The following is a 26,509-nucleotide window of genomic DNA, read 5'->3' as shown; positions in this document are numbered from 1 at the left end:
TCAATCTTCCATCACAAATGGCTGTTCTTGAATATGGAAAGAAGGTATGTTCAAAGAAATCCAACCATGTATATATGTATTTATGTGGATTATATCAAAACCCTAATACAATAATTATTTTGATTTGAAAAACAAATGAGAAGGTAGAGCAATCCTTAATGCTACAGATGTCCTGTTAAACTGACTCATAAAAGCCTTATATTAACCTACAATAGTGGGAAATCAACACTAAGGGTGCGTGCTTATCCATTTGAGAGCATTGTTTATGCCATTCAAAGTATTATAGTTCACAATATTTTTTTGTAGCGTAACTGGGTGTTGGGTACGGATAACTGCTATCACTTCAATGCAGCTGACGAGGCGAGCGCCGCGGCCGCCGGCGTGCTGCCATCTGCCGAGCTTGCGGAACAAACCATTGAATATGCTAGACATCTAGAAATGATTGTATAGGTCCCTTCATTTGTAATCTTTCATCAATAAAATTTTTAAAATGTACTGTGGTTTTTGTCACACCCCATTGCAATTGTTATCACTCCCCTAAGAGGTAGGTAGAGATTACGTGTTTTCCTTTACATTTCGATTAAAGATCAAATACATCAAGGTAGTCTTGAACGCTGTAAACTCATGACTATAAACGAACCACATATTTCAAGCAGGCAACACCTTTATAATACACTAGTGCTGACTTCATCAGCATAGATTAAAAATAATTTATACACAAGGTTAGGAAAAATGAAAGAATTTTCGTTCTATTATTTACGATTTATAATTAGATAAGAATGTGACAGTATATAAAACGCTTAAAGAAAATTAATCCTTAAAATAAGTTTTTAGAGAGAGCCTACCTCGACTCATAAAAGTGGCTGAAGAGCATATGACACATATTGTTAATTCTCCAATAAATTAAACCACCATCATCATAAAAAGTAGAGAAAGAAAGACCGTTTCTGAACTGTGTTTGTCGGTATTATTCTGAAGACCTTAATTCCAGAACACTTTAGTTTTAAATTGTGTTCTTACAATAATACTATACTATAAATTTAGTTTTTTTTTCTTATGTGACCAATTCACTTGATGATGTATGGTTCATGGTAGTTGGATTCAATTTGACTATCTCAGTAAAGTATTGCAAAGCTTCTTTAATATTCCAGTCTTTCTCCGCCAGATACCTGAAACGAATGTTAAAATTATTGTTTATTCTTAAATCTAAACAACAATTCAAAGTTCCGAAACATTACAAATAATTTTAACCTTTCACTATGCGGTTTATCCAACTCGGTTAAATTCATAAAAATATTCACGAGCTGATCCTTCGTGTTTGTGTTGGGCGGAGTATCCAATGTTACACTTAAAGTTTTCTTTGATAACGGAACCTGAAATATAAAAAAAATCTTGTTAAAACACCAATTAAGCAAGACAATGCAAATAATACAAGTTTTTAATTGAATTATTTTATTCTATGTTTTAAATTGTGACAATTTATATGAATGCACCAATTTTAATTATTTTATAGTGGCAATAATTGACTAATTCCATTGATTCGGAGACGCCGATGTCAAACATTACGAGTTACGACGAAGACACTCGAAATCATTAGAAATATATCCAAAATAATAATAGTTTCCCGTGTAAAATATGAAGAAGCATCAAACTCGACAAAAAACTCTTAATGATCCTATAATTGTGTCACGAGTTAAGAATTATTTGGCAGAAAATGTGGATAAAACGTTCGTCGATGTCAGCCAAATGGCGCGTTCTCTAAAAGAGCGGTATCGTGAATACAGCAATAGAAGCGATAACGCATTCTGTCAGATGGTCGAAAGTGCTTACAAGGTGGTTTTACAGAGTTACGGTTTGGACGGTGCAACAACTTCAGAAGGCTCAGAAGAGGAATCTGACATAGAATTATTAGATGAAAACAACAGTGCACTCAACAATCGGTTATTAGCGATGTACAAGATGCAAGATAAAAAACGACCGGCGACCTCCCGCAGAGCTACAGATAAATCGGGCGAGCCTATTGACATTTTGAGCAGTGATGAAGACGGCAGCGCAGCGCCAAAATTACCAAAAATCAGCGATCAAATTACTATAACCCCTCATATAAATTTGACAAATTCTGCGCGTAATACTAACACGTCGGCAGAAAACACTAATAAACAAGTAAATACACAGCATCCTGTTGAAAAAAAACGGAAGGCTGACACAAATAAAAATCCTATAACAAAGAAAAAATTCGAAATAAGTGAAGCTAAAAATGTTAAGGTTAGTTTTGAGGACATTGGAGGGTTGTCAGACATAATAACACAAATTTGTGACTTGATATTGCATATGAAACATCCAGAAGTATACAAAGAATTGGGTATAAAGGCTCCTAGAGGGGCTTTGTTACATGGACCACCAGGCACAGGGAAAACATTATTAGCACATGCTATAGCTGGTAAGCTTCAGTTGCCACTTATTGCAGTCACTGGCACTGAGTTAGTTGGTGGTGTATCTGGAGAGTCGGAGGAGCGTATACGTGAACTATTTGAGAGGGCAGTGTCAGTGGCTCCATGTATCTTATTTATTGATGAAATAGATGCAGTGTGTGGAAATAGAATACATGCCCAAAAAGACATGGAGAAGCGTATGGTAGCACAGTTACTGGCGAGCTTGGACAGTCTCAGTGAAAATAATGCCTCCATACTAATACTTGCTGCTACAAACAATCCTGATGCATTAGATCCCGCTTTGAGAAGAGCAGGTCGCCTTGAACAAGAAATAACCTTAGGTATTCCATCCTTAAAAGCCAGGAAGGAAATTTTAGAGATTTTGTGCAAAAATTTAGCCTTGTATGAAGATGTGAATATGAGTGTACTGGCTCAAATTACTCCAGGTTTTGTTGGAGCTGATTTACAAGCTCTTGTAAATAAAGCTAGTACATATGCAATTAAGAGAATTTTCAAAGAAATTCAGAATAAGGCAGAGCTGCAACCTATCATAATTCCTCAGGAAGAAGCTGAACCGAAAGATAATGTCAATAATATTCCAAATGGAGACCAAGGTAATGAAGAGACTGTGCAGAATGAAGAAAAGAATGGAGACAGTCCCCAAGAAGGTGAAAATGTACAAAAGGATGAATTAGAAGTACCATTAGTAGAAAACCCTCCTGAACCTGAAAATGTCTTTGAAACAAGTCCAGATGCTGTAGAAGAAAAAGAAATCTCTAATAATCCATTTAATGATGTTTTAAACCTACTTGAAAATAACATACCTTACACTCCTGAACAATTGTCCGGACTTTCTATAAGACATGAAGACTTTACAAGAGCCTTGAAAACAACAAAACCTTGTGCCGTCCGGGAAGGTATAGTTACTGTGCCAGATGTGACATGGGATGATGTTGGCTCATTAAATCAAGTTCGCAAAGATTTGCAGATGGCAGTTTTAGCACCGGTAAAGTATCCTGAGCAATTGAGAAAGCTTGGCTTATCAGCTCCCAGTGGCGTTCTGCTTTGTGGGCCACCTGGTTGTGGTAAAACATTACTGGCTAAAGCTGTTGCAAATGAGGCCGGAGTAAACTTCATATCAGTTAAAGGACCCGAATTATTGAACATGTATGTGGGTGAGAGTGAAAGGGCAGTTCGGACGTGTTTCAGACGTGCGAGAAATTCAGCACCGTGTGTTATATTTTTCGATGAATTTGACGCGTTATGTCCTAGACGTACATCACAGGATCACAATGGTGCTGCAAGGGTTGTAAACCAATTGTTAACTGAAATGGATGGTATTGAAAGCCGTGAAGGCGTGTTTGTTCTAGCGGCGTCCAATAGACCAGATATCATAGACCCTGCGGTATTGCGACCGGGGCGTTTGGATCGAGTTATGTATGTTGGTATGCCTGCCAGAGAAGATAGGTATGATATACTACGGAAGTTGACTAAAGAAGGTACTAGACCAAGATTAGCACCTGATGTACAAATATTACAAGTAATTGCGGAGATGACAGAAGGATATACAGGTGCAGATCTGTCAGGCTTAGTAAGAATGGCAGCTACAAATGCTTTAACAACTCACATTTCAAATGGTACTTTAGATGAAGATATTTTTGTCACATTTGATGATTTCCAAGCAGCTCTTACTAAATGTAAACCCTCAGTATCAGTAAAAGAACAAATACATTATGAAAAACTGAGATTAAAGTATTCAGGGATTGATGAAAAGGAAATGGAAATGGAGACGGAGCCAACAAATGAAGAGTCAATGGATACAGTGTGAGAATCATTTAGTATTTGGGTCATAAAGATCTTAGATGATTTCTATTTATATTGAATCTTACAATGTAAGTATAAGTAATAGTGCCAAGTGTTCATTTAAGCTATATTTTGTCATTTAGATCTTGAATTGAATTTCTTTCATGTTACATTCCGGAGTAGTCATGCAAAATAAATCTGTATAAAATAATAAAGTTGAATATTTCTTGGTACATAGAATGATTAATAGAATATTTTTCTATATTCAATCTCCATTTCATACTTATTATTGGTGTATTTTAATGGTTTTCAATTTTCTGTATATGCAATTATGTTTGGTAGTTAATGTCAGTCATTTAAATTACTGCACTTATAATCCAGTGAAATAAAAATATAAAATATTATTTTTGAACATGGTTTTCATTACGGTTTATTAACTCAATTTCTTATTTACTTTAGTATCTTAAAGGTTAACTTTTTTATCCCTCAACATCGGTTCAATTATTAGATTCGAGTGACATACCATTTTAATTCCTTGGTTTTAAAAATAATAAAGGTACAAAAAGCCGAAGCGAAATAAATGTAACGCGAGATGATAGATCTTGATTGGCTGGTTATTGCAAAAGTCCAGTTTACAAACAATGGGGCCGAAGCAAATGTTTTGAGGAGTACGTCAATTGCACTCGACACCAAACAATCGACAAGGTGATGTCAACTTCATTGATAAAACATTTAAAGTATCGTATCCCTTGTAAGTAGCAAGCAATACTCCTATTTAATAAAAAATGATACAGGATTTAGATTCAGCGTTTTAAATTTAGGAATACCAGAAGATTACCGAGTCCGTGGCAAATAAAACCCAAACTTACCTATTTATTTTGTTCGCCAGAACCCTTGCATACCTTTACGTCTTGACGATACCTAAACGTTGCGCAGCGTTAGGTACGAAAAACATCACATTAATTTGAAAACAAAAACTAGTGGTCGCCCGCGACTTCGTCAGCGCAGGAAATAAGTAGCTTCCCATAAAAATCGGTCTAGCTGTTGCGGAAGTTACCCGGAACAAACGCGGACTTGCGGACAAACTCAGAAAGGCATAACATTTTTTTAAATTTTTTCGTCATCATCTGCGCAATACATTATGTGTATGAAATATGACTTTTTTCGATGTTAGGTATATACAGACACATCAATTTTATCAAAATGTATAGACTAGTGTTCCCCCGCAATTACGTCTGCGAGGAATTAAAAAAAAAAATAATTAGTAGCCTGTCTATGCTCTACGTCTTAGCTAAATGCGAGATATTTTGAACCGTTCTAGAGATACCTTGTAAGAAACATTCATCCATCCATCTAAACATTCGCTTTGATATTAGTAAAATTTTAAAAAAAAATAACTCACGGCTGTCTTCGTAAACGCCTGCTTGAGGTATTCCTGTGATGGAAGGTCCCAGTGCAACAAATCATTATGTATTTTGTATTCGACGCCGTCATTTGTATGGAGAAGTACCGTCTTGTTGAACGCTATCATATTTTCATCTTCCGCTAAACTGTCTGTTGTTATTTTTAATATCCCACTTATGGTGATAATTGTTGACGTATTCTAAATAACCAATATTTTAAATGATTTAAATTCAAATTCATCATCAGCTCACTATACGTCCCCACTAAGGGATTCGGAGCCTACCCTAAGTTAGGAGTGACTACGCCATAGTCAACCACGATGGCCTGAATCTTATACATTGACTTGTTAACGAAAGAGTATTTAAATAAAAATATAACTTTTTACTTTAAAAAGTTTTAAAGGCTTGTGTACTTTTATGAAAAAAAAAATTCACTTACGGAATGTGACAAGACGTCTACGGTAAATGTTGTAGGATCATGTTGCAAATTCGGCAATTTCTTCATAAATTTAACTATTTTCTTAACAGTTGAAATACATCCGCCGATCATATCATCCGTTTGACGGTTGAAAAAGAATAAAGCACGGTTTCTACGCCATGCCGTCATACTTACTGTGGACAATATTAATCTTTGGTTTCTGAGACCTAAATCTTTTTATAAAAAATATTGTTATCTCTGTTTGGGATTACGAAACGTTTTATTGAGTGGTTTCGGACTCAGAAATCAACTATAAATTCATTAAATAATCGTGGTATTTCCCCTAACATTACTAAGACATATTTTTATAGTTTTTACAAAAGAAAGTGACTTTCACACTTAAACTTTCGTGAGACATTATAAAATTTATATAAAAATATGAGTGTCCCTTGCTCGTTTGGCACCTTTTTATATAAAAAAAAACTATTACACAATAGAACAAAATATCATATCCAAATGCTATATATTTGTAGTGGTATTAAAACATTAACTTACATAAAGAAGATTTAGAAGTGAAAGATAAAATGGCGTTAGTATCATACATGTCTCCAGTTAAATCTCTCTCGTGTGGCGGCATGTCCAGAATAGGGAAGTAAGTCTGAAGAAATTTATCAACTAGTTCCTTAGCCTCGATATCGCAGTAATTTTTGTATATCTTTGGCAAATCGCCATTGATCGGAATTTTTATTCCATCCTATAATAATATATGTTTATTTAATATTTAAAATGATTATCTTTAGGCCATCGGTACACGAGGCAACGTAAATCTTTCGAAGCAGGCAATTTTAGTCGTTAAGTGACTTACGCAACACAATCGATATATCTGTCATTTCCAAAAATCACTACAGTTTTCAAGATGGCGGAGCAAATCTATACAGTTGTCATGTCGCAATGCCTGTACTGACCAAAAAGACGATTCGCGTCGGAGATTTAACGTCGTGTGTATTGGCTTGCGCAACGCGATTCCCGTCACCTAACACAATATTGGTTTCGACGATTTACTTTGCCATGTGTACCAAGGGCCTTAGGCAACGAATACAAGATAGTACGCATTGCACCAATAGTAAATTTATTCAATTCATAAAATAATGAAGTATATTTTAAGCATTTAAATATTACAAAATAACAATTTATAATTTGACTTTTAAATAACAGTCAATTGGTCAAAGCATTGTTTAGTTTACAGCTGTAAAATAATATGCCACATAAGATTTAGATTTACAAATAAAAAGGTGTTTTTTGGCAACGCATATGCAATTGCGTATGTCTATAGGCAACGGTCACTTCGCTATTTCAGCGATTTCAGGTGGACGCTCACTCGTTTGCTACATTTTGATATAAAAATAACACATATAAAAAATAAAAAAAGCATATAGACAAATTGATAACCTCCTTCTTTTTGAAGTTGGCTAAAAAAATACTTACTAATTCTAGTAACATAGGAAACAGCATTTTTGCAACTTTAACATAATCCGTTGGGTCTCTATAGTCCGTACAAAGGGGGTTCCCCTCCAGTGTAAGCGACCTTAGTGGTAGCTTCCTACAGTTTAATAATACTGTAATTCTTTCTATGTTATTATATGATATGTCTAAGTATTGCAGTAACGGTGTTGTATGTTGAAGATCGAAACCTTCTATAGAGCTGGAAATAATTGGCGATATAATACAAGAATCCTATAACTAAATCAATATAATAAACATATCTACAATATTAAAAAGATAAGTTCACAAACATATCGTCATCTCTTTCATTTTCCTTGGAAAAGACAGAGTTTCTTTCACGTTTTTACCAACTGACAAAGAGGACAGTAGTTTTCGCGCGTATGTTTATGTAAGTTCCTTTGTGACACTCTAGAGCCTAAACGACTGAACCGATTTTGATGAGTGAGGTGTCATTCGAATCGTCTTCTTCCACGGAGTGTCATAGAATATATTACTTCGACACAAAACACGTATAGTAGGCATGAGAGATTAAATTCTAAAAATATAGTAAAGTTAAAATTTCATTTGCGTAAATTTTTTTTTCATCGCTATAGATTTTTTCATTTTTTTTTAGTTTATTCTAAAATAATAAAGTGTTTTTTTGTAACTTTATAGTTTAATAAGTTAAATGCAGCGAATAGATAGCGCTGTCTTATCGATTTGGGTCTCAGACTCAGGGTCTATGGGTTTTTATTCGTAAGTACGATTGGGTTATTTAATTTCACTGTCAATTTTATAAGTAGGTTATTAAATCTCATTATACGTTTACCTAAATTTAATTTATTTTTAAAATGAATTAAATACTTACGTCATTCTATTGTGAGACAAAACAAGATGTGTGAGATTGTTCCACACAATTGCGACGTGCAAATCTATGATACCAATTTGGTTGCTTGTACGATTAAGTGGATAGTAAATAAAATGGCTAACATCTGAAAATAAAAGAAATATAATAAGATACTGACATATCTTACTAATATTATAAATGCGAATGTTTAGATAGATGGGTGGATGGACTGATTGATGGATGTTGGAAGGAATCTCCATAACGGCTGAACAGATGTCGCTGAAATTTGGCATAGACGTAGAACATAGTCTGGAAGAACACATAGGTTACTCATTAAGTGTTTTTTTTTAATTCCGCACGAATGAAGTCGCGGGCGACAGCTAATATTATCATAAGGATTAAAGATGTGTGTGTTTCAGAAGTTTTTATCAATAACGAGGTATTGTAATTTGAATTTATTAAACAACCAAATAAAGAGAGCAAATTAAAATAGTTAGCACTTACCTGGTTGTAATGTAAATTCTTGCAGATTCAATTTAGTATCATTTTCTAGACCTCGCATTACTAAATACCTGAGAACTATCTTTGGCAGGAAGTTGATCGTCTTAATGTCAAGGTCGATGTCGTATATGGTGATGTGGAGAATGACGTCATCCTTACGCGCGGTGAAGCCCAGCTTGTGGATAGCGACCAGCGCTGGACGAGATCTTATCACGAGGAACTTGCATTCCGTTGGTGTGAACTAACATATGTTTAACCGTGAGTTTCCCAGACCAAAATCCCCGTTTAAAATATATTTTTAACTCTATTTTTCTTAAAGATAATGAAACGGATGACTAAGCCATTGTTAGTAGTATAAGCTACATAATAAGTAGTGTTTTGAGTGAGGTTTTCGATTTTAGAATAATGTGGTCCTTTGAGCCGGATTTATGGATAACGTAGTTACGTAAACATTAAACATGAAATTTTAAATGACAAATTTAAGGCTAGGATTATTTTCCACTGCGCAATCTATTGGAATTTCAAATTACTCAGATAAATAGCTGTCGCGACTAGTGGAATCAAGGAATTTAGTGTAGACTAAGCATATTTACTGAGCTTTAAAAAATGTAAATTAGATTGATTTTTACCAATAAATATTATTTATATTTCATCAAATCATTATCGTTATATGTCAACCAATTATAACATACCTCTATGAAGCAAGGCACAAAGCACTTGCCTTTAAGATTCTCCAGCAAAGTATCCAATACGTCTTCTTTACTCCACGTGTTAGGATATCCTTTGACTGTTAATTGAATAAATATATTCCCTCTCTCATAAACCTCTTCCATTTGTTCCTGTTCCATTATCATCGCACTCTAAAATAGCCAAAAATAGCATTATACTTTTAATACCTATTTCCACAATGTGACTATCCGCACGTCCTGTCGTGCTGCATTCCGCTTAGTGGAAATTGGAACTAAATGTCTTTCTAATATTATAAATGCGAATGTTTAGATGGATGGATGTTTGTTTGGAGATATCTCCAGTACGGCTCAACGGATCTCGCTCAAATTTGGCATAGTTGTATAACATAGCCTGGAAGAACATATAGGCTACTTATAAAGTTTTTTTTTTAATTCCGCGAAGACGGAGTTGCGAGCAACAGCTAGTATATTTATAAACGTTACATGTGTATTTTTAATTTAGTGAATATTTATAAAATACTAAAGTGTGTTTGTTTACTTTCACTTAAATTCATTTTATTACCTTAGAAGCTCTAGCGCCGACACTTTTCCTAACAACAATGGGATTCTTCCACGGCCAATTTCCTAAATGCGTCGTCACAACTTCATCAGAACTGTTGATTATATCTTCTCTCATATGAACGGGGACATATTTATTACTTTCATCTTCACCCACTACTTCCCTATGAAACGAAACATATTTGCCAATGATTAGGCAACTTATAAAAAAAACGTTTTGAGTTACAGAAGGTATCTTTTTGTGTCACCAGGATACTGCGAAATATTAAAGTGAAAACTGCCTATAGATATCCGCAATTGCAGATGCATTACTTACATTTACTCGACAGAGAACGGGACACACAAAAGGAAATATTTCCCCTTCCTATGCACAATGTAATAGACATACAGAACACAAACAATTTTATATTATTATTATTCAAAAAATAGTGTTATTAAGGTGCAAATATATTTTTAGGAACCCTTATAGAATCACTTTGTTGTCCGTCCGTCTGTCTATCAAAACAAAAAAAAGAAATGTGAGCTCATACATACATACATACATACAATGTCTCTCTCATACATCATACAAATATTCATTCATCTACAAAAACTCTACTACAGAAAAATTTAAATTTGTCAATTGAGGAAATACTAATCGTCTTTTCATTCACATACCTAAACGATTGAATGAATGAATGATATAAGTGAATGAACATCTTACCTGATGGCTTGTTCTTTGTTGAAGCTAAGATTAATAGTCAGCTTTGGTTTCTTAGGCTGAGTGAGTGGTCCGAGCCGCTCAAACGCACTCAGACGTCTCTGACCTACTTTACATAAATCCGGAGATGAACTTTCGCGTCCCTCTGGAATATTTAAATATAATCAATATCATGTGTTTTTCTAGTCAGTCCCATGAATTCGCCGAAATGGCGAAGCGCCTCCTCCACATGGACATTCGCAATTGCAGATGCGTTGCCTACCTTTAACCGACGGGGGATGAACAGAAAGAGAACATTTCCCCTTTTTTCCTATCATTTCCTTATAAACAACTAGCTGTCGCACGCGACTCCTTCCGCACGGAATTAAAAAAAAACTTAATAAGTAACATATGTGTTCTTCCAGACTATGTTCTACATCTATGCCATGTGGATGGATGTATGGATGATTGGATGTTTGTCTGAGTTATGTCCAAAACGGGTGATTCGCTTAAATTTGGCATATATGTAGAACAGTCTGGAATAATACATAGGCTATTTAGTTATTTTTGTAATTCCGTGCGGACGGAATTGCGGGCGACAACTAGTTTATAATATTAGTAAGAGTAAGATTATAATATTTTAATATTACCTTCATTAGGTTTACTTGCTTCACCATCTTCGGTGAAGAGATCAGAAGGTGAATAAGGTTGAGATGGTACTGTAAGTGGAACTTCATTGACATAAGTCGATGTGTTTGTTGGGAAATTACTGTCTATATAAATTTGCGGTTGAGAAAATGTCGGTTGGTTCGTTCTTTGGTCGTGCATTGGCATTATATGGGGTAGAAGACCTGGATTGATGGGCCTGTAACCTGTAACTAATTGTTTTTTTTTCTTTTAAAACTATAATATAGATTTTACAGTTCTATGAATAATTAAAAAACCTACCTACTTTTTTCGGTCAAAAAAAATCGGTAAAAAATGGTACACATTGAATTACTTCATGTCGCTTATGAATCAAAATAAGAATATTTTAACCCTATTATTTGACTATCGAAAATATTGTGCATAATTTTTTTTGTTTTAAAAATTTAAGGTATGAATAGTACACATAAACACAAAAATAGTTTTTCATACATCGTAACAATTATATGTAGACAAAATAGGTAAATCTAGACAACATGGCAACACATGCAAATTCTTAATTAAATAAATTACATATTAAACTTACACTGCGGTTGGATCGCTCCAAAGTTTGGTTGTTGCAACAAAAACGACATCGGGACTCCTAGAAAAAAAAAACATAATTAAACATTCATTTAATTTACAAAATAAATGCAAGATGACGACATTTCTTAAAGAAACTTTAAATGCTTCTGTATATATACTTTAGAAAACAGTACTGAATTGTTATTTTAAATTGGATATTTCTTACCACTCGGAAATGCACCTGAAACAAAAAACAAATATAAAATTAAAAAAGAAACTGCCGAAACACTTTTGACCTGTCAAAATACACTTTCTAAAAAAAACAAAGGCAATATTTTGACACATTTTGAACAGTATAAACATAGAAATTGAAGCATCATCAGCTCACTATATGTCCCCCTGCTCGGCTCGGATCCTACCCTAAGTTAGGGATGACTAGGCCATAGTCAACCATGTTGGCACAGTGCGGGTTGACTTCGCATATCTTTGAATTTTTTCACAATTATGTGCGGGGTGTTTCATCATGTTTTCCTTCACCATAAGACTCTGATAAATGTACATATTTAAAGCGAAAAACACATTGGTACATGGCAGGATTGGAACCGAGGACCTGCTGATACAAGTCAAGTTCTTAACCTCTAAGCTACCAACACATTTATTGTCCAACTAAAAAGAAGTTAATGCATCTAAACAAGCGTTTGTACTCGTGACCGCCTGTTGCATAACTAACTGAACTAAATTTATAGTATATAAGGTGATATATGTTTTATGTAAACTAACATTGTTATATACTTACTTCTAGGTATACCGGATTCTGCAGCATAGATGCTGTGATATAGCATTTCTAAATTGGCTGCAGGGTATTGACCGGGATTCACTGTAATAAATATTTGTTAAACTAAACAATGGAAGGAACATTCATCTTTCTTCTTATTAATATTAAATACAAATGTTTGGATATATGGATGTTTGTTTGAAGGTATTTCCAAAACAGCTGTTTGGATCTCGCTGAAATTTGGCATAGATGTAGAAAATAGTCTGGACAAACACATAAGTTACTAATCCATCCAGCTACGAGTATATGTTCTTACATTCGGATCGCGAAAATTATGAGTATTATATGGCATAGTCGAATTCAATGGAAGAAAGAAATTATAAGAAACTAGCATTCGCCCGCGACTCTGTCCGAGCGGAATTAAAAAAAACTTAATAAGTAGCCTATGTGTTCTACCAGATTATGTTCTACATCTGTGCCAAATTTGAGCTAGATCCGTTCAGCCGTTCTGGAGATACCTTCAAACAAACATCCATCCATCTATTCATCCATACTATCCTTTATTGATAGGCAATAAGCATTAAATGAGGGAAAAGAGTGTTTAAAAAAAATACATACAAAGCAATTGAATTAAAATTATAAAGCTTATTATTAAATTCTTCTACTTTACATAGTAATAGTTAAAAAAAATATTTGTTTTTCTTCTTTTTTTTTTGTTAAATTTGACATAAAAATGAACTCACACATTGGTGGACACGGAACATGATGGATGTTCTGGTAATTGATTGATGGGTTTGGTGTATTTGGGATTTTCTTTGGTTTTCCTGAAATATTATATTTACATATTTAATATAGATAATAAAAAAGTTTTCCAGTGTTCTACATCTGTACCTAATATCATCCACATCCATGAAGCCATCTTGGAGATGCCTTTTAACACAAATTCATCCATTCTTCTAAACTTACACACTTATAATATTATATGTGAAGTAAATAAGATTATTTTAAAGTAGAAAATCTCTATCATACTTATCGAAGATATAGAGATAATAAGATGTTTTGATAAATGTATTTTAACAGTGGTACAGTCCGCTTTAACATCTTCGCACGAATTCGCCTGGCTCGCCCGGTGAAATACCACGACCACATAGAAGACAGGCGTCAAGTGGAAGCTATTCCGCGTTTCGTCTGATGAGTGTGCGTCCCGGAGGCCTTATGCAGTCCTCTTTCCCTTCCCATCCTTTTCTTTATAAGGAAAGGATGGGAAGTCGAAGCGGACTTTCCGGATGAGAGGATGCATGGAAAGTACTCCTCCGTTGATTAAAGTTAGGCAACCCATATACAATTGCGTATGTCTATGGGCAACGGTCACGCGCTCGTTGCCTCCTTATGATATAAAAAAAATGTGTTCAAACAATGTAAATTCAAGATAAATACCCGATTGGTTAGTCAGTGTTGGTATTGTCTGGACAGGATTTTTTGAAATGTTGTCGGCCTTGTTCTTGTTGGTGAGAGGTTGCTTCATTAAAACGGGTATCTGTGATCCACTGTTCACTTCATTAGCTAAGAAATGAATTAACAAGGTTAGCAAACCATACATACATAATTAGTGGTTGTATGAATTGGCAGACCCATACAAAAATAAGAAATGTAAAGACATTTTTATGCGCCTAATGAAAATAGGAAGGAACAAGTAAAAAAAAAAATTATATTGTTTTCCAAGTACCTGGTTTGTCTTGATTTTGTGTTTGATTATTCAATGTAGATTCATTCATATGAGAGTCTGTTGTATTCATAGATTTATTCTGTTCTTCAATTTGATTTTCATTTGGTGTCTCAACTTTTTCTTCATTTAATGTTGCATTTTCTTCTTTATTTTGGTTATTGTTGGGCTGCTCTTCTTGTCTCTGATTGATTTTAAATTTCTCTTGAGTTTTTCCTTGTATGTTTAGTGAAGGTTTTTTCAGTACTTGTCTGAAAGAATTGAAAACATGCAGTACAATAAAAATAGAATAGAAACTGCTTTGTATAAGATAGTTAATATCAGTGACCAAAACTGGCCAATAACTTTAAAAGAAATAATATCCAGTCTCTTTAGTGGCATTTTATTTGGATTTACTCTACAGTCAAATTTAAATAAGCGAGTAACGTCCGGTCCCAACAGGCAACCACCATAAGCTAGAAACTCTGGTAAGAACAAGATCTCTATTCATCATAAGCTCACTATACATATCCACTAAAGCTGGAAGCCTACCCTAAGTAAGGGGTGACTAGGTCATAGTCACCAAGCTGGCCAAGTGCAGGTGATTGACTTCACACTTATCTTGTAAATCTCTTCTTAGATATGTGCCTTTGAGACCTCTATAAACTAGAAATATATTGCAGTTCCTGGGACTCTTTCTTATAGCTAGCAAGCTTTAACTGTTTATAATAATAAGAATAAACTTACGGTGTTATTTGTGCTGGTGTTGGAGCTAGAGGTATTGATGGTGAATTATCATCTGTCAAATCTGGTTCAAGTTTTATTGATGCGTTCATATCAATAACTTCACTTGTGATTTCTTTCTTTACAATTTGTTGTGCTATATCTTTAGTATTAGTTACGTTCTTATTCCCGTGTATAATAGTATAAGGCTGGAATTGTGGCTTTGTTAAAGGTCCTTGGTAACCAAGACCAAAAGGTTTACGTTGCTCCAAAAGTCTCTGTTTTTTACGTGCTCTATATCTGCAATGAAATGGTCATAATTCATTAGAAAAAAAATGACATAATAAAACTATAGTGTTGTATTTGAAAATTATTATATTTTGGATATAACACTGAATTTTAAATTAAAATATATGAATGAAAATTATTTTTAAAGTGTAGAATAAACAATCGATTGTGTAGTAACAAATGTTGAGATTCTACATTGTATTCTGTTTCATTAAAGCAATGTTCAAAGCATGAAAGAGATCTAAAACTGTATTTATAGCATTGTACATTCCTCTTATTACTTTTATCTTTCGTGTTGCAGATACGATTTACCATGTAATTAAATATAACTCTGAGTAAACATGTATTTTATATACTTTGAAGACTGTAATGAGGCAAAAAATTCATGAAAAACAGAACCTTTGTTTTTTGCTTAAAGGGACATTCATATTGATATACTTATTAATGAGGTAATAACCTTTAAATTTAAATTAAAAGGGGTAAAAGTATTTTTAAAGTGATATTTTCGATGATTGACATTTGACAATGACAGTATTTTGTTATTGTTTATGTTATCAAAGACTCTTTGGTATTGCTATCTTTTCTCTGTAATTGTTTATGGTCTGCTGATTTAATGCTGCCCTTTTAGTACAAATTTACCCAGGTATTTAGGGAAACACTTTTATAATTAGTTTAATAAACGAAGTTTGTATTTTCCCTAAAAATAAAAGCATAAAGCTTTTTAAAATGTTAGTTTTTAAAATATCCACTCATTTATTTTGTCATATAAAACCTTACAACGTTATAATGTCTTCATATGAAGAGGTCCATAAAATATTTTACTCAAGATACCCATCAAATTATTCCAAAGGAAGTTCCATAGCATAGTAATTGATTAAGGAGAAAGGCCGGTCCTTAGAATTACTGTAAAAGCACATTTTTTTAAATGTGCCATCGAACAAGTGCCCACAAACATATTATCCCCAAAATATCAAAGTTACAACTGTCAATAGACCCAATGGTGTTTAATGTGCGCAACCATAACAAATTTTTAATCTTTAATGGTGATGGATCATTTTTCACCTTTCCCATTACATCCACATTTACTTCCAACCCTTTACATATAGAACACATTGAGAAGGAATGGGAGTTATTTGTATTCTTTTTCTGTACATTCCCTCCTGGGTCCATTAACACGACTCATATTATGCAACTTCTTAACTTCCTTTATCTGCGAGATCGTGGCGGTGAAAAGTGGACGAGGAGTTGACGAATGCGCGTTAATCTTTAATATAATTTACCGTTAACATTTTAGAATACATAATTCAATTTAACTTCTGCATAAATTAATAAAATCTTAAAAAAAGATTGCACCAATACATCTTCACAAGAGCCTGTAAGTATAGTAGCACAAACAAATCTACTATTGTATAAGACGGAGTTCGTTGAAATTTTTTTAATATGTATTCATGAAAGAAAATTTAGTATCATCTCTGAGATCCTCCGGGTAACATGCACTCGACTCCGCGTTGTATATTGTAGCGACACAAAATGCAATATCGCTCGTTAAAACCACTTGACCTGCAGGTCTTACGGTTATACAGGCGGTTTTATTACAGCCGAGACACTTTACTGAGCGAAGATTAAAATAACAGGCAGATATTTTGCAAGAACAACCACTCTACCGAGCCCCGCGAGCCGGTCGCAGCGCAGATGAAAAATATACAGCTTCTTTTTATAAAAATGAATTGGGAATGTAACTTGCTACGTTTAAAATTGTATATGCGTTTCTTTTAAAATATATTCGCTGTATTTTTAATATGTCCCGTATTCAAAAGGTGTACTTTTGATGTGAAATTAAATTTGTGTAGGAAAAGAAAACGTCGTGAGGGCTATTCAGTTTCCATTAATTACGTAAGGTTGATTTTTACGATTATTGAATCTGTCCCCATGTGAGGGATATAAGGTATATATCAGATTTTTTGAATCTCTACTTAGCCCGTCTTACGTTACTTTCTGTACGTTTATCAGAATGTAAAAATATTCCTAACATCAGCTTTTTTCCGTAGAAGTATGAAAATGACAAGACGAAGACAAGATCATGATGACATAACCTTTATCTAATAAAGTTAAGAATGGGCAAAAAATGAGTATTGTTTTATCTCATCGAAATACGACATAAAAATAAATAATTAAAATGAACATCCTGTATAAACCTAACCTTCCACCTCCCTGCCATCCTTTATTAAGAGTCCATCGAAATAAAAATTGGTAATTAAATAATTTGCACTGACTCCAATTGAAGCCAGTTGCAACGGAAACCTTCACACTATCGGGTCATTCTGGACTATGGTTAATGTTTAAAAATTATAGTATATAGCTTTTCCTTATAGCTAATTAGTCATCGGTTCATTATATTGAGGTCGGCTGTCGGTTAAATTCCTATGTCTGTGATAAAATACTGCGCTAATAATTTATGCGTACGGGTCAGTATTCGTTTATTTGTACGTATTATGTGATATTAGAAATATTAATTAATTATGTATTGTGCTAGAAATATGTGTGTTTGTAACAAATATTATAATATGCATATCATAATTATTTGAATTGTGTACAATAATATAATCTGCATCTTTTGTATAATTATATTTTATTCACTACTAATTTACGCTACCCAAATTGTTAATACAGGCAGTGTTAATATTAATTGTTTTATTTGGTTAAATATTTGTAAGATTAATTACAGATTAAACACAGACAATTGATGACAGTTTATAAATACAAAGGGACATGAAACGAATATAAAATGTGTTTTCCATTCATTGGAGGAAGATATGCCTACTTGAAACTTCTCCGTCGCCTTTTGATAAAGAGATCAACAGCAAAAGCACAGAAGAAATATAAAAAGTTTGGCGGGAAAAAGTTAAAAGTGTCATGGCGCCGAAAATATTAAGCTGGTATACATCAAGTTTCTATTTGATAATATTAAATTTTAATAACGAATTCTTATAATCCTAACCTAACCTCATATCGCAGTTAGTATGTGAGTTTTCTTGTGTATTAAAACCATTTTCAATCTGTGGAACATTACATTTTTTTAAATGAATTTTTATTTTTTTATTAATATGTAGGTTTTAAATTTGCAATTTGCAATTAATTAATGTTTTTCTGCATATTTCTACAAAATAAATAGAGGGTAAGAGAACTTTAAAAATCTTAAAGCGTACGATTTTCTGTTTTTAGGTTGGCAGCTTTTACAGTTATTGGGTTATGCTGTTGCCAGAAAAACAATACGAGTTTTCAAATTTCACGTTCATTCAACCATCACGGAATCTGCAAGAGTATGTTCTGCAACTCATTAGAAGCTTTGAGTCGATTGAAGAATTGTACCGTAATTCTGGGCAACCTCCACGTTGTGGTTCTTGAGAGAACTAAGCGAGAACATTTCGAAAATGTTTCTTATCCCCAGCTCAAGGAGGTATCTACTGGAAAGATTTGTTTTTTTTTAATTTTGCACACATGCACATGGCAGGCGGAAATTTTCTGTTATCAAGTAACAAGTTTCTGGAACGTTAAAGTAAGGATTTTATTTTAATTTCTCTTAAATTTAAAAATATTTTTTTCATCTCAGATTACAGGTTTCTTGTTGGTCTACCGAGTGCGTGGTTTGGAGAGTTTAGGTCAATTGTTCCCAAACTTAATTAGGATTCGAGGAAACCATCTTTTTTATAACTACGCCCTCATCGTTCATGATATGCCGAACCTTAGAGAGGTACCTGTGTTTTGATTTTTTTTATCAATTTTTATATCATACATAATGAACACTTAATATGATATACCTAGGGACAATTAATTTTAAAATCATACTATACAATTAGTTATATTAAAGAGGTCGTTAGCGAAGATCAAGGTCAAATTAATAGGGCAATTTATTAGACTTCAGTTTTGAGTTCAAATAGTTCAGAATTTTATTACCGTGTTATTCCAATTATATAATTTAAATGTAATTTAAAGTGTAGACAATGACATAGTATAATAATGAATGTTGTTAAAAAGACTTGATACTATGATTTTACTGAGTGACCGATAATACAAAGAACATGTCTCGTTCAATCGGCAGTTTGTTACACTGCGGTATGTAACCTAAATGGCTATATGAATTTTGAAGTGTAAGTCGTGAATTATACAAAATCAGCGTACGGTAAAGATGCGACGTAGGCGCACTGCAGGCATGTAACGAACAAAACAAAGCATAATTCACATCGTATGGCATTCCTACATTTAGTATTGAAACGTTTTAAGGCGATAAGATGCCTGAGTCGCGTCTTCACCTTACGCCGTCTCTGTATAATTCGCGCCTAAAGTATCATTAGATTTGTACCTTACCCCGTATCTTAGTTAACTTATTAGTTTTAGTTGAATAAACTAACGTGATTATACAATGTTACAGATAGGTTTATACAATCTTCTCAAGATTGATAGAGGTGGTGTCATAATATGGGGGGCGACGCAAGCTTGCTGGATAGATACGGTGGACTGGCAAGCGATAGCGCCTGGCTATAGGCACGTGCTCGATGTAGACAAACATGCCCAATGCGATGTCGCTTGCAGATGTTCAAGAAACCCAGTTACCAATCGTTGCTGGAATATCAAGTACTGTATTCAATTATACCAAGTTGGTTAACTATTACTTTTATTATTTTTATGTCACTGGTTAATAAAGAATGGCTTCTGTTTCTTATCGGAATATTTGTAGAAATGGATGAAATATTAAATCACATTCAGTCAATGAAAAGAGATGAATACATTAGAATATAATTCTGGTTTATGGTAATTTATATGATTTTAATTTTCAACTAACTGTTGCCCGTCCGTGCGAAAAAAAAAACTTAATAAGTAGCCTATGTGTTCTCCCAGACTATGTTCTACGTATGTGCCTAACTTCATCAAGATCCATTTAGAGAGTCCTGGAGATAACTTCTAACGAAGACCTATCTATCCATACATCCATATTTTCGCATTGTATTGTATTGTGTTAGTAAGAGTATGGTTATCATTTGGAGTATTAAAGTGCTATTTACGACGAAAGTTTAAAAACGATTTCGATTCTCAGATTTACCGCAATGATTATATATTTTCAGAAAATGCCAACGTTTCCTCGACGGGCCCGAAGGTGAAAAATGTAAAAGCCAATGTCTCGGTTGTCGTAAGACAAATAGCAGCGATTGCTCTGTGTGCCGACACTACACGTTCAGGGGGCAATGTGTCTCCGAATGTCCCAATGGAACGTAAGTTATAGTCTTTAAGTGTTTGTTCACAATCATCGACATTTCAAAGGCGTCTCGTTCAAAATTTTACGGGTAAAAAATGTGTTTTATTATCCTCATGCAAAATGTGTTGGATAATATGCGTATTCAAATTCTTTTATTATACGCCTATAAGTAACGGGAATGGCGAGCCTTAAAGAGGAAGATAGTCACAACCATGACGTATGAGAATTATAACTTTGAGGAAACGGAATCAGCAATTAACTAATACAAGTATTTCTCATTTCAGTGTAGTTTTACCTGCAAATTCATATTGTTTGTCTGTTGAAGAATGTCTTAAAATAGGCGGATGGTCTTGGAACAATAGTTGTGTGTTTGAGTGCCCGTTGAATTACGTAAAAATAAATACATCAAACAACTCCACTTGCAAATTCTGTAAGAACTGTACAGAGGTAAGACTAACCTATTGTAATTCTTTACAAATCATCCTTTTACTTTAATTCTTTAACGATTTAAGATTCTTACTCCATCTTTGTGTAGGCGACGTTGGTCATTTCAATTATTTGCTAACTTGCTATTTATTCTTTAAAAAATGTCCGTATTTTCTTTGTGTTCAAGATTTCTTGATAATTAATACTATTATAAGGTTATAGGAAGGAGGAAGGAAATGTTTATGTAAATACATATTAAATGAGTCCATAGCTTTAGCAGTACTCTATAGATCAGTCAGGGATACCAAGTTAATAACTTCCTATCTTATAACCTAATAACGTAGTTTTTTTTTGTTAAATACTACAAGTATTAGGAAGGTAGGAGCGTCGGTGGCTCAGTGGTCAAGCACCTGACATGCAATCAGCAGGTCTTGGGTTCGAATCCCGCCATGTACCAATGTGTTTTTCGGTTTCCGATTTACATATGTACATTTATTCGACGTTCTTACGGTGAAGGAGAACATCGTGATGCAACCTGCACATATCTGAGAAGAAATTCAAAGATAAGTGTGAAGTCAACCAACCCGCACTTGGCCAGCGTGGTTGACTATGGCCTAATCACCCTTAACTCAGGGTAGGCTTTGAGCCCCTCGGTGGGGACGTATAGTGAGCTGATGATGAATGACTACAAGTATATCTGATAAAGTGAGCAGAGCAATCTGAATGTTAAAACTCAATAAATGGCTTTGACTGTATCGTACAATAACCGTGAATCAACATCTAACATTAAGCTTTTAAACTGAGAACGTTTACGAGACCGTTAGTTACATTTATAGTGTGCCGGGAATACCTATTTCATTCTATTTACAGATAAATTCACACACAAGTTTAACACAGACTTCATTTATTATTATAGCTCTAGTTTCTAGTGTAACAAATACAACAACGTTTCCACCTTCATACTTGTAGACATTACTAGTTAGAATTCTATGGCGCGAATGGCGTTCTTTCATTACAAAGTCAAGTGTCAGAATGATTAGTGAAAGGACATAAACGTCGATATTTTAGTAATGCTAGTATTGCGCCAGTACACCGGCACAGTGTCGGATTTTCTTCCTAACAGTACTCGAGTATATAATAAGTTTCTTAAACTCTCTACGTTTCTAAATTATTAGATTAATTGGTTCTTGTACCGAAGATCGAAATCATTCAGGACGACGTTTATGTAAATATTTATATATTCAAAATTATTGTTTTAGGTTTGTGGCAGTCAGTATATTAAAAGCCTAGAGACGATACAGCTGGCTGGACGCTGTGTCTACATTAACGGCTCATTGACAATACACGTATCATCGATTCCAGAAGCCGTGAACGAATTGAGATTGTACCTTAGTGATTTAAAAGAAGTCTTTGATTACATACTCATATATGGCTCCGTTGAGATTACGTCAATAGATTTCTTACCTTCACTCAGACGTATTAGAGGACAAAAGTTGGAAAGTGGTAGGTACAGCCTTGTAATATACAATATGCCAAATCTTCAGTCCCTATTCATACCGAATGTTACTCAAAATTTAATAGTCGATAATGGAACAGTGAATTTGTACGGAAACCCTATGTTATGTATGAGGCGTATAGAAGAACTACTAAAAGTATTTCCAACGCAACCAAATGAAATTGATCTACCCCAGGGTATGAATGGATACAGTGGAGGCTGTCAAGAAATATCTTTAGAGCTTCGTGTTGATGTAATAAATGAAACATCAGCGCTAGTCAGATTTCTCCCCATATCTGATCCTTTCGTACAATACACAATCCTTTATGTCTTATTGCCTCAAGGAAATTCTACGGAATTCGTACCTGAGAGTTGTAGCGAATCAGAATGGTTTGTGTTAGACGTTCCTACTGTGTCTAACCAATTAGTAGAAATTCAACTTACATCATTACACCCAGCTTCTAATTATGCAATTTGTGTTGAAACGTACGATCCTGTCCATCGAAATCTTGCAAGAAGTTCGATTCTTAGTTTCCAGACACATATTGGAAAACCGCAACCGCCGTTTATTTTAGAACTAGTAGCTTCTAACTCGCATAATGTGGTTATACGTTGGGTAGATCACAAGGATTATAAATCTCATATCATACGTTACGAATTGGATGTAAATTTAATTGAGATTCGTTTAAAAGATATTGCAGCTAGAGATCACTGCAAACACAAAGATGAAGATTACGACGAACTAGACTACACAAGGCATGCGGTTGTTTCTAGACCGCCACCGGATTATGACAAGGGTTGCAAATCAATATGTGGCGTTCTATCATCAGTGACAGAAGGAGCATTGATAGAAGAACATTTTGATGTTTGTAGTAGTTATAGTTTTGAATGTGACTCCGAAAATATCATAAGAAAGAATGAAAGTTATGGAAAGTATATTAAGAGTAAATCGATTAATATAAGTGGTCCCGGAAACGTATACCAAGTGGGAAGACTAGCACCATTTCGTGATTACAAATTTAATTTAAGAGCTTGCACTGAAAGTCATTGTAGTAGATCAGCTAGAAATGTTGTAAGAACGTTACGAAAAAAGGATATAGATACTCCAATCATCACATTTATTGAAGCAAATTCAGCCGGATTTATAAGTGTACATTGGAATCCACCTTTAGAAACGAATGGTCCAGTTTTATCTTATAATGTAGAAGTTTTGCCAAAATTAAATTCGAACGACATTAATTATCTAATTCCTCAAGCTTGGTGTACTGCAAGGAACGAGACAAGTTTGACTGTAAAGTCGGAATTGGCTAAGAATTATATTGTTAGAGTGTGTACAACGACTTTAGGTTCGAGTAAATCTTGTAGTGGATGGAAAAAGACACATGTGACTATTCCGACTAAAAAAGTTCCAATGTGGTGGTGGAGTGGTATTTTATACGGTGTTCTTTTGTATTTTATTTCTACAGCAATCGGATGGTTATGCAAAAGGAAGAGACACAACACGGATAGAATGCTGTTGATAGACAACGGTTTGAATTATGCGAACGAAACGGATCCCCCGAGTTTTATGATGAGAGATTTAACACCGAGTTATTCCATTCCATTACGTGATACGCCATTAGATTAGATGAATAAGTAATTTTAGTTTTAATTTTTTTTTATGCCAGTATTTTATGAGTTTATTTTGTAAAGACCGTTTTTATTAAAGCTCTCTATATTATCAGTCTGGTTGTTTCTGACGTTCAGTAAACATCGTAGAAAACTATTATAATAAATAACAATTCCATTTAGCTTCACAAATATTTGTTGTTAAAATTGTTTTAGTGACGTTATACTATCATCCTTTGTTACGTTCAAATCTTAATAGTTCTTGCTTTCATAATGGTGTAAAGAGATTTCTTGGTGTCGTATATTTTCCTAATAAATTTCAATAACATTAAACCGACTGTGGATGTTTTATACGATGCGAGATTGAATTACAACTTTCTCCCGTTCTTAGCTCTGAATATTAAGGCCATGAAATTTTGTATTATACGAAATAAATCCTTTTAAAGCCCTTATAAAGACAAGCGACAATAACCCGGTCAAAATGGTTACCGAGGGACGAATAGAATTTAATGTAATTAGATTTGGAATCTTATTCAATGGATACAGATACGAATGAAGAAATTTGTTATCCCTTTTATTCAATTATAGAAATACTAGATGTAGCCCGCGACTCCGTCCGCGCTGAATAAAAGAACATAATTTGTAGCCCATGTGTTTTGCCCAAACTTCATCGAGATCCGTTCAGCTGTTCCTTATACCTTACCTTCCTACCTATACCTTCCAACAAACATCCATCCAAGCAACTAAACATTCGCATTTATTATATTAGTAAGATTCAAACTTTAACTTTGTACCTTTGTGTGGTAAACATTATAAAGTTTAAAATTACACATGAAATCTAGTTACATGTTAATTAAAACAGAAAAATTCCAATATGAATGTTTAATAAAATATTTTTTTAAAACCACGAAGTAAGCCTGCATCGGAACTCACACGGAAAATTTTTTCCTCGCAAAAATCGGAAGCTCGTTTGCGATATTGCATTTAAAAATTTTACTACCTCCATGAATTTGTATCGATATTTCGTTGTTCGGTAAGAAATTCAAACCAGACTACACCGATACAAAAAACCCTGGCCTAATTATAAAGGAAAGTAATTAGCTAATTTGTATAGAGTATAAGAGATCTTTTCATAGCACGTCTCTTAAGACAGGCACGTTGAAGGCTTGCCTTAATTAAAACGATCCGTTACCGTCAGTGAAGGATTCATGAAAAGCTAACACTATATGAAGTATTGTTTAGAATTAAAAATAACTACTTGAATAGAATTAGGCAAATAAGAAAGAACAAATATATGGGAGACTTATGTTCTTATGTTCTTACAGACTATGCCCTGTATGTATGCCAAATTTCAGCGAGAAATACCCTCAAACAAACATCCATCCAGCCATGCATCCATCCATCCATCTAAACATTAGCATTTATAATATTATAATAGTAAGAAGTAAAATAAAGCGGCATCCCAATTGTAAGGCGAAATACAAAAATATATTAGGTTTAGGCTTGATGAAGTTATATTTAATCTATGTAAGAGAGAACGAGAGAGAAGAAGAGAGAGAGAGAGAGAATCTATAAAACAGATAAAATAATCTGTAAAAATTAATAGGTGATCTATTTCTTCTGTGATATTTTAAAAATAACAAGTCCAATTAGCTTCAAAAAATACAAACATTTATTAATCTTATATGTAATTAATTTTATAGAGATTTGACCAAATTAAAAAAGCCTAATTATCAAGCGCACGATTCCGACGAAACTCGTCCTTCGCTTCCATTAAACGAGATTAAAAACCTTCTACGCTGTAATCACTCTGAATTCGTTCCAATGATTACCTGAGGTAAATTTTACAATTTCAGCGTTCTGGAAATTATCTATAAGCTCCTAATCAATTATAGAATAAAAGGATTATCTAAAGCGACTTCAATTCAAAAATGGGTTAAACAAAATTAAAAAGAATTTTACAAATAGAATTCTACTACTAACCAAAGGCTCGTGAGTTAAAACTTTTAGAAAGAAAATCTGAAAATGTGGCAGTGTATTGACTCAACACTAGCCTTACTAAAATGTCTACGTTTGTGCCCCCTCACTATTCATTATGACACTGGACTTTGTTGCGAAAGCACGTCATTCGCGCCAAGTGATTCTAACTAATAATGTCTAAAAGAACTTGGGTAAGTAGTAATAGATCTAAAAATACTAAATACGCAGATAGTAGTTAAT

At 34.0% G+C, this 26,509-nt stretch overlaps 4 protein-coding genes across 5 annotated transcripts; 3 read left to right on the top strand and 1 right to left on the bottom strand.

Moving 5' to 3' along the window:
• On the top strand, positions 1–495 carry Rpn12 (regulatory particle non-ATPase 12; the record flags this gene model as incomplete). Its single annotated transcript, NM_001312624.1, is given in 2 exon segments — positions 1–44; positions 307–495. Coding segments are annotated over 2 exon segments (188 nt in total), but the record flags the coding sequence as incomplete, so codon positions are not given.
• Positions 496–765: 270 nt separating this feature from the next.
• LOC106121719 (uncharacterized) lies at positions 766–16,021 on the bottom strand. Of its 2 annotated transcripts, none has more exons than XM_013317505.1 (20): positions 15,909–16,021; positions 15,246–15,521; positions 14,523–14,770; positions 14,234–14,359; positions 13,540–13,620; positions 12,818–12,898; positions 12,248–12,262; positions 12,044–12,100; positions 11,463–11,690; positions 10,837–10,978; positions 10,138–10,297; positions 9,579–9,746; positions 8,890–9,127; positions 8,407–8,530; positions 7,542–7,758; positions 6,612–6,810; positions 6,078–6,250; positions 5,638–5,838; positions 1,252–1,373; positions 766–1,169 (listed from the first exon to the last, which is right to left on the bottom strand). In XM_013317505.1, the coding sequence occupies exons 1-20, from the start codon at positions 15,935–15,937 to the stop codon at positions 1,055–1,057; spliced, it is 3,000 nt and encodes a 999-aa protein (XP_013172959.1). In that variant the 5' UTR covers positions 15,938–16,021; the 3' UTR covers positions 766–1,054. The 2 variants fall into 2 exon arrangements, with proteins under 2 accessions (XP_013172959.1, XP_013172960.1); XM_013317506.1 differs by having other exon boundaries at positions 11,463–11,684.
• On the top strand, positions 1,522–4,627 carry smid (nuclear valosin-containing protein-like smid). The gene has a single exon (XM_013317507.1). The coding sequence runs from the start codon at positions 1,636–1,638 to the stop codon at positions 4,258–4,260; it is 2,625 nt and encodes an 874-aa protein (XP_013172961.1). The 5' UTR covers positions 1,522–1,635; the 3' UTR covers positions 4,261–4,627.
• Positions 16,022–17,780: 1,759 nt separating the features above from the next.
• Positions 17,781–24,388, top strand: LOC106121812 (insulin-like peptide receptor). Its single transcript, XM_013317632.1, has 8 exons — positions 17,781–17,974; positions 18,235–18,445; positions 18,732–18,966; positions 19,120–19,260; positions 19,939–20,141; positions 20,630–20,776; positions 21,045–21,207; positions 22,446–24,388. The coding sequence occupies exons 2-8, from the start codon at positions 18,423–18,425 to the stop codon at positions 24,306–24,308; spliced, it is 2,775 nt and encodes a 924-aa protein (XP_013173086.1). The 5' UTR covers positions 17,781–17,974; positions 18,235–18,422; the 3' UTR covers positions 24,309–24,388.
• The last annotated feature ends 2,121 nt before the right edge of the window (positions 24,389–26,509 follow it).

The sequence above is a fragment of the Papilio xuthus genome, unplaced genomic scaffold (genome assembly GCF_000836235.2).
Source record: "Papilio xuthus unplaced genomic scaffold, Pxut_1.1 DF826938.1, whole genome shotgun sequence".
Lineage (NCBI taxonomy): Eukaryota > Metazoa > Arthropoda > Insecta > Lepidoptera > Papilionidae > Papilio > Papilio xuthus.
The sequence above is the reverse complement of the archived record's forward strand: the minus strand, read 5'-3'. Positions and strand labels throughout refer to the sequence as shown.

Coding starts and splice junctions, on each gene's coding strand:
- LOC106121719 (XM_013317505.1), bottom strand. CDS start 15,937: ATGAATGTCCCTTTAAGCAAAAAACAAAG. Junction 14,771..15,245: donor ACACCAGCACAAATAACACC/GTAAGTTTATTC, acceptor CAATTCTTTCAG/ACAAGTACTGAAAAAACCTT. Junction 9,747..10,137: donor TCGGCGCTAGAGCTTCTAAG/GTAATAAAATGA, acceptor TGGCTATTTTAG/AGTGCGATGATAATGGAACA.
- smid (XM_013317507.1), top strand. CDS start 1,636: ATGAAGAAGCATCAAACTCGACAAAAAACTCTTAATGATCCTATAATT.
- LOC106121812 (XM_013317632.1), top strand. CDS start 18,423: ATGGCGCCGAAAATATTAAGCTG. Junction 18,967..19,119: donor CTTATCCCCAGCTCAAGGAG/GTATCTACTGGA, acceptor TTTTCATCTCAG/ATTACAGGTTTCTTGTTGGT. Junction 20,777..21,044: donor TCCGAATGTCCCAATGGAAC/GTAAGTTATAGT, acceptor TTCTCATTTCAG/TGTAGTTTTACCTGCAAATT.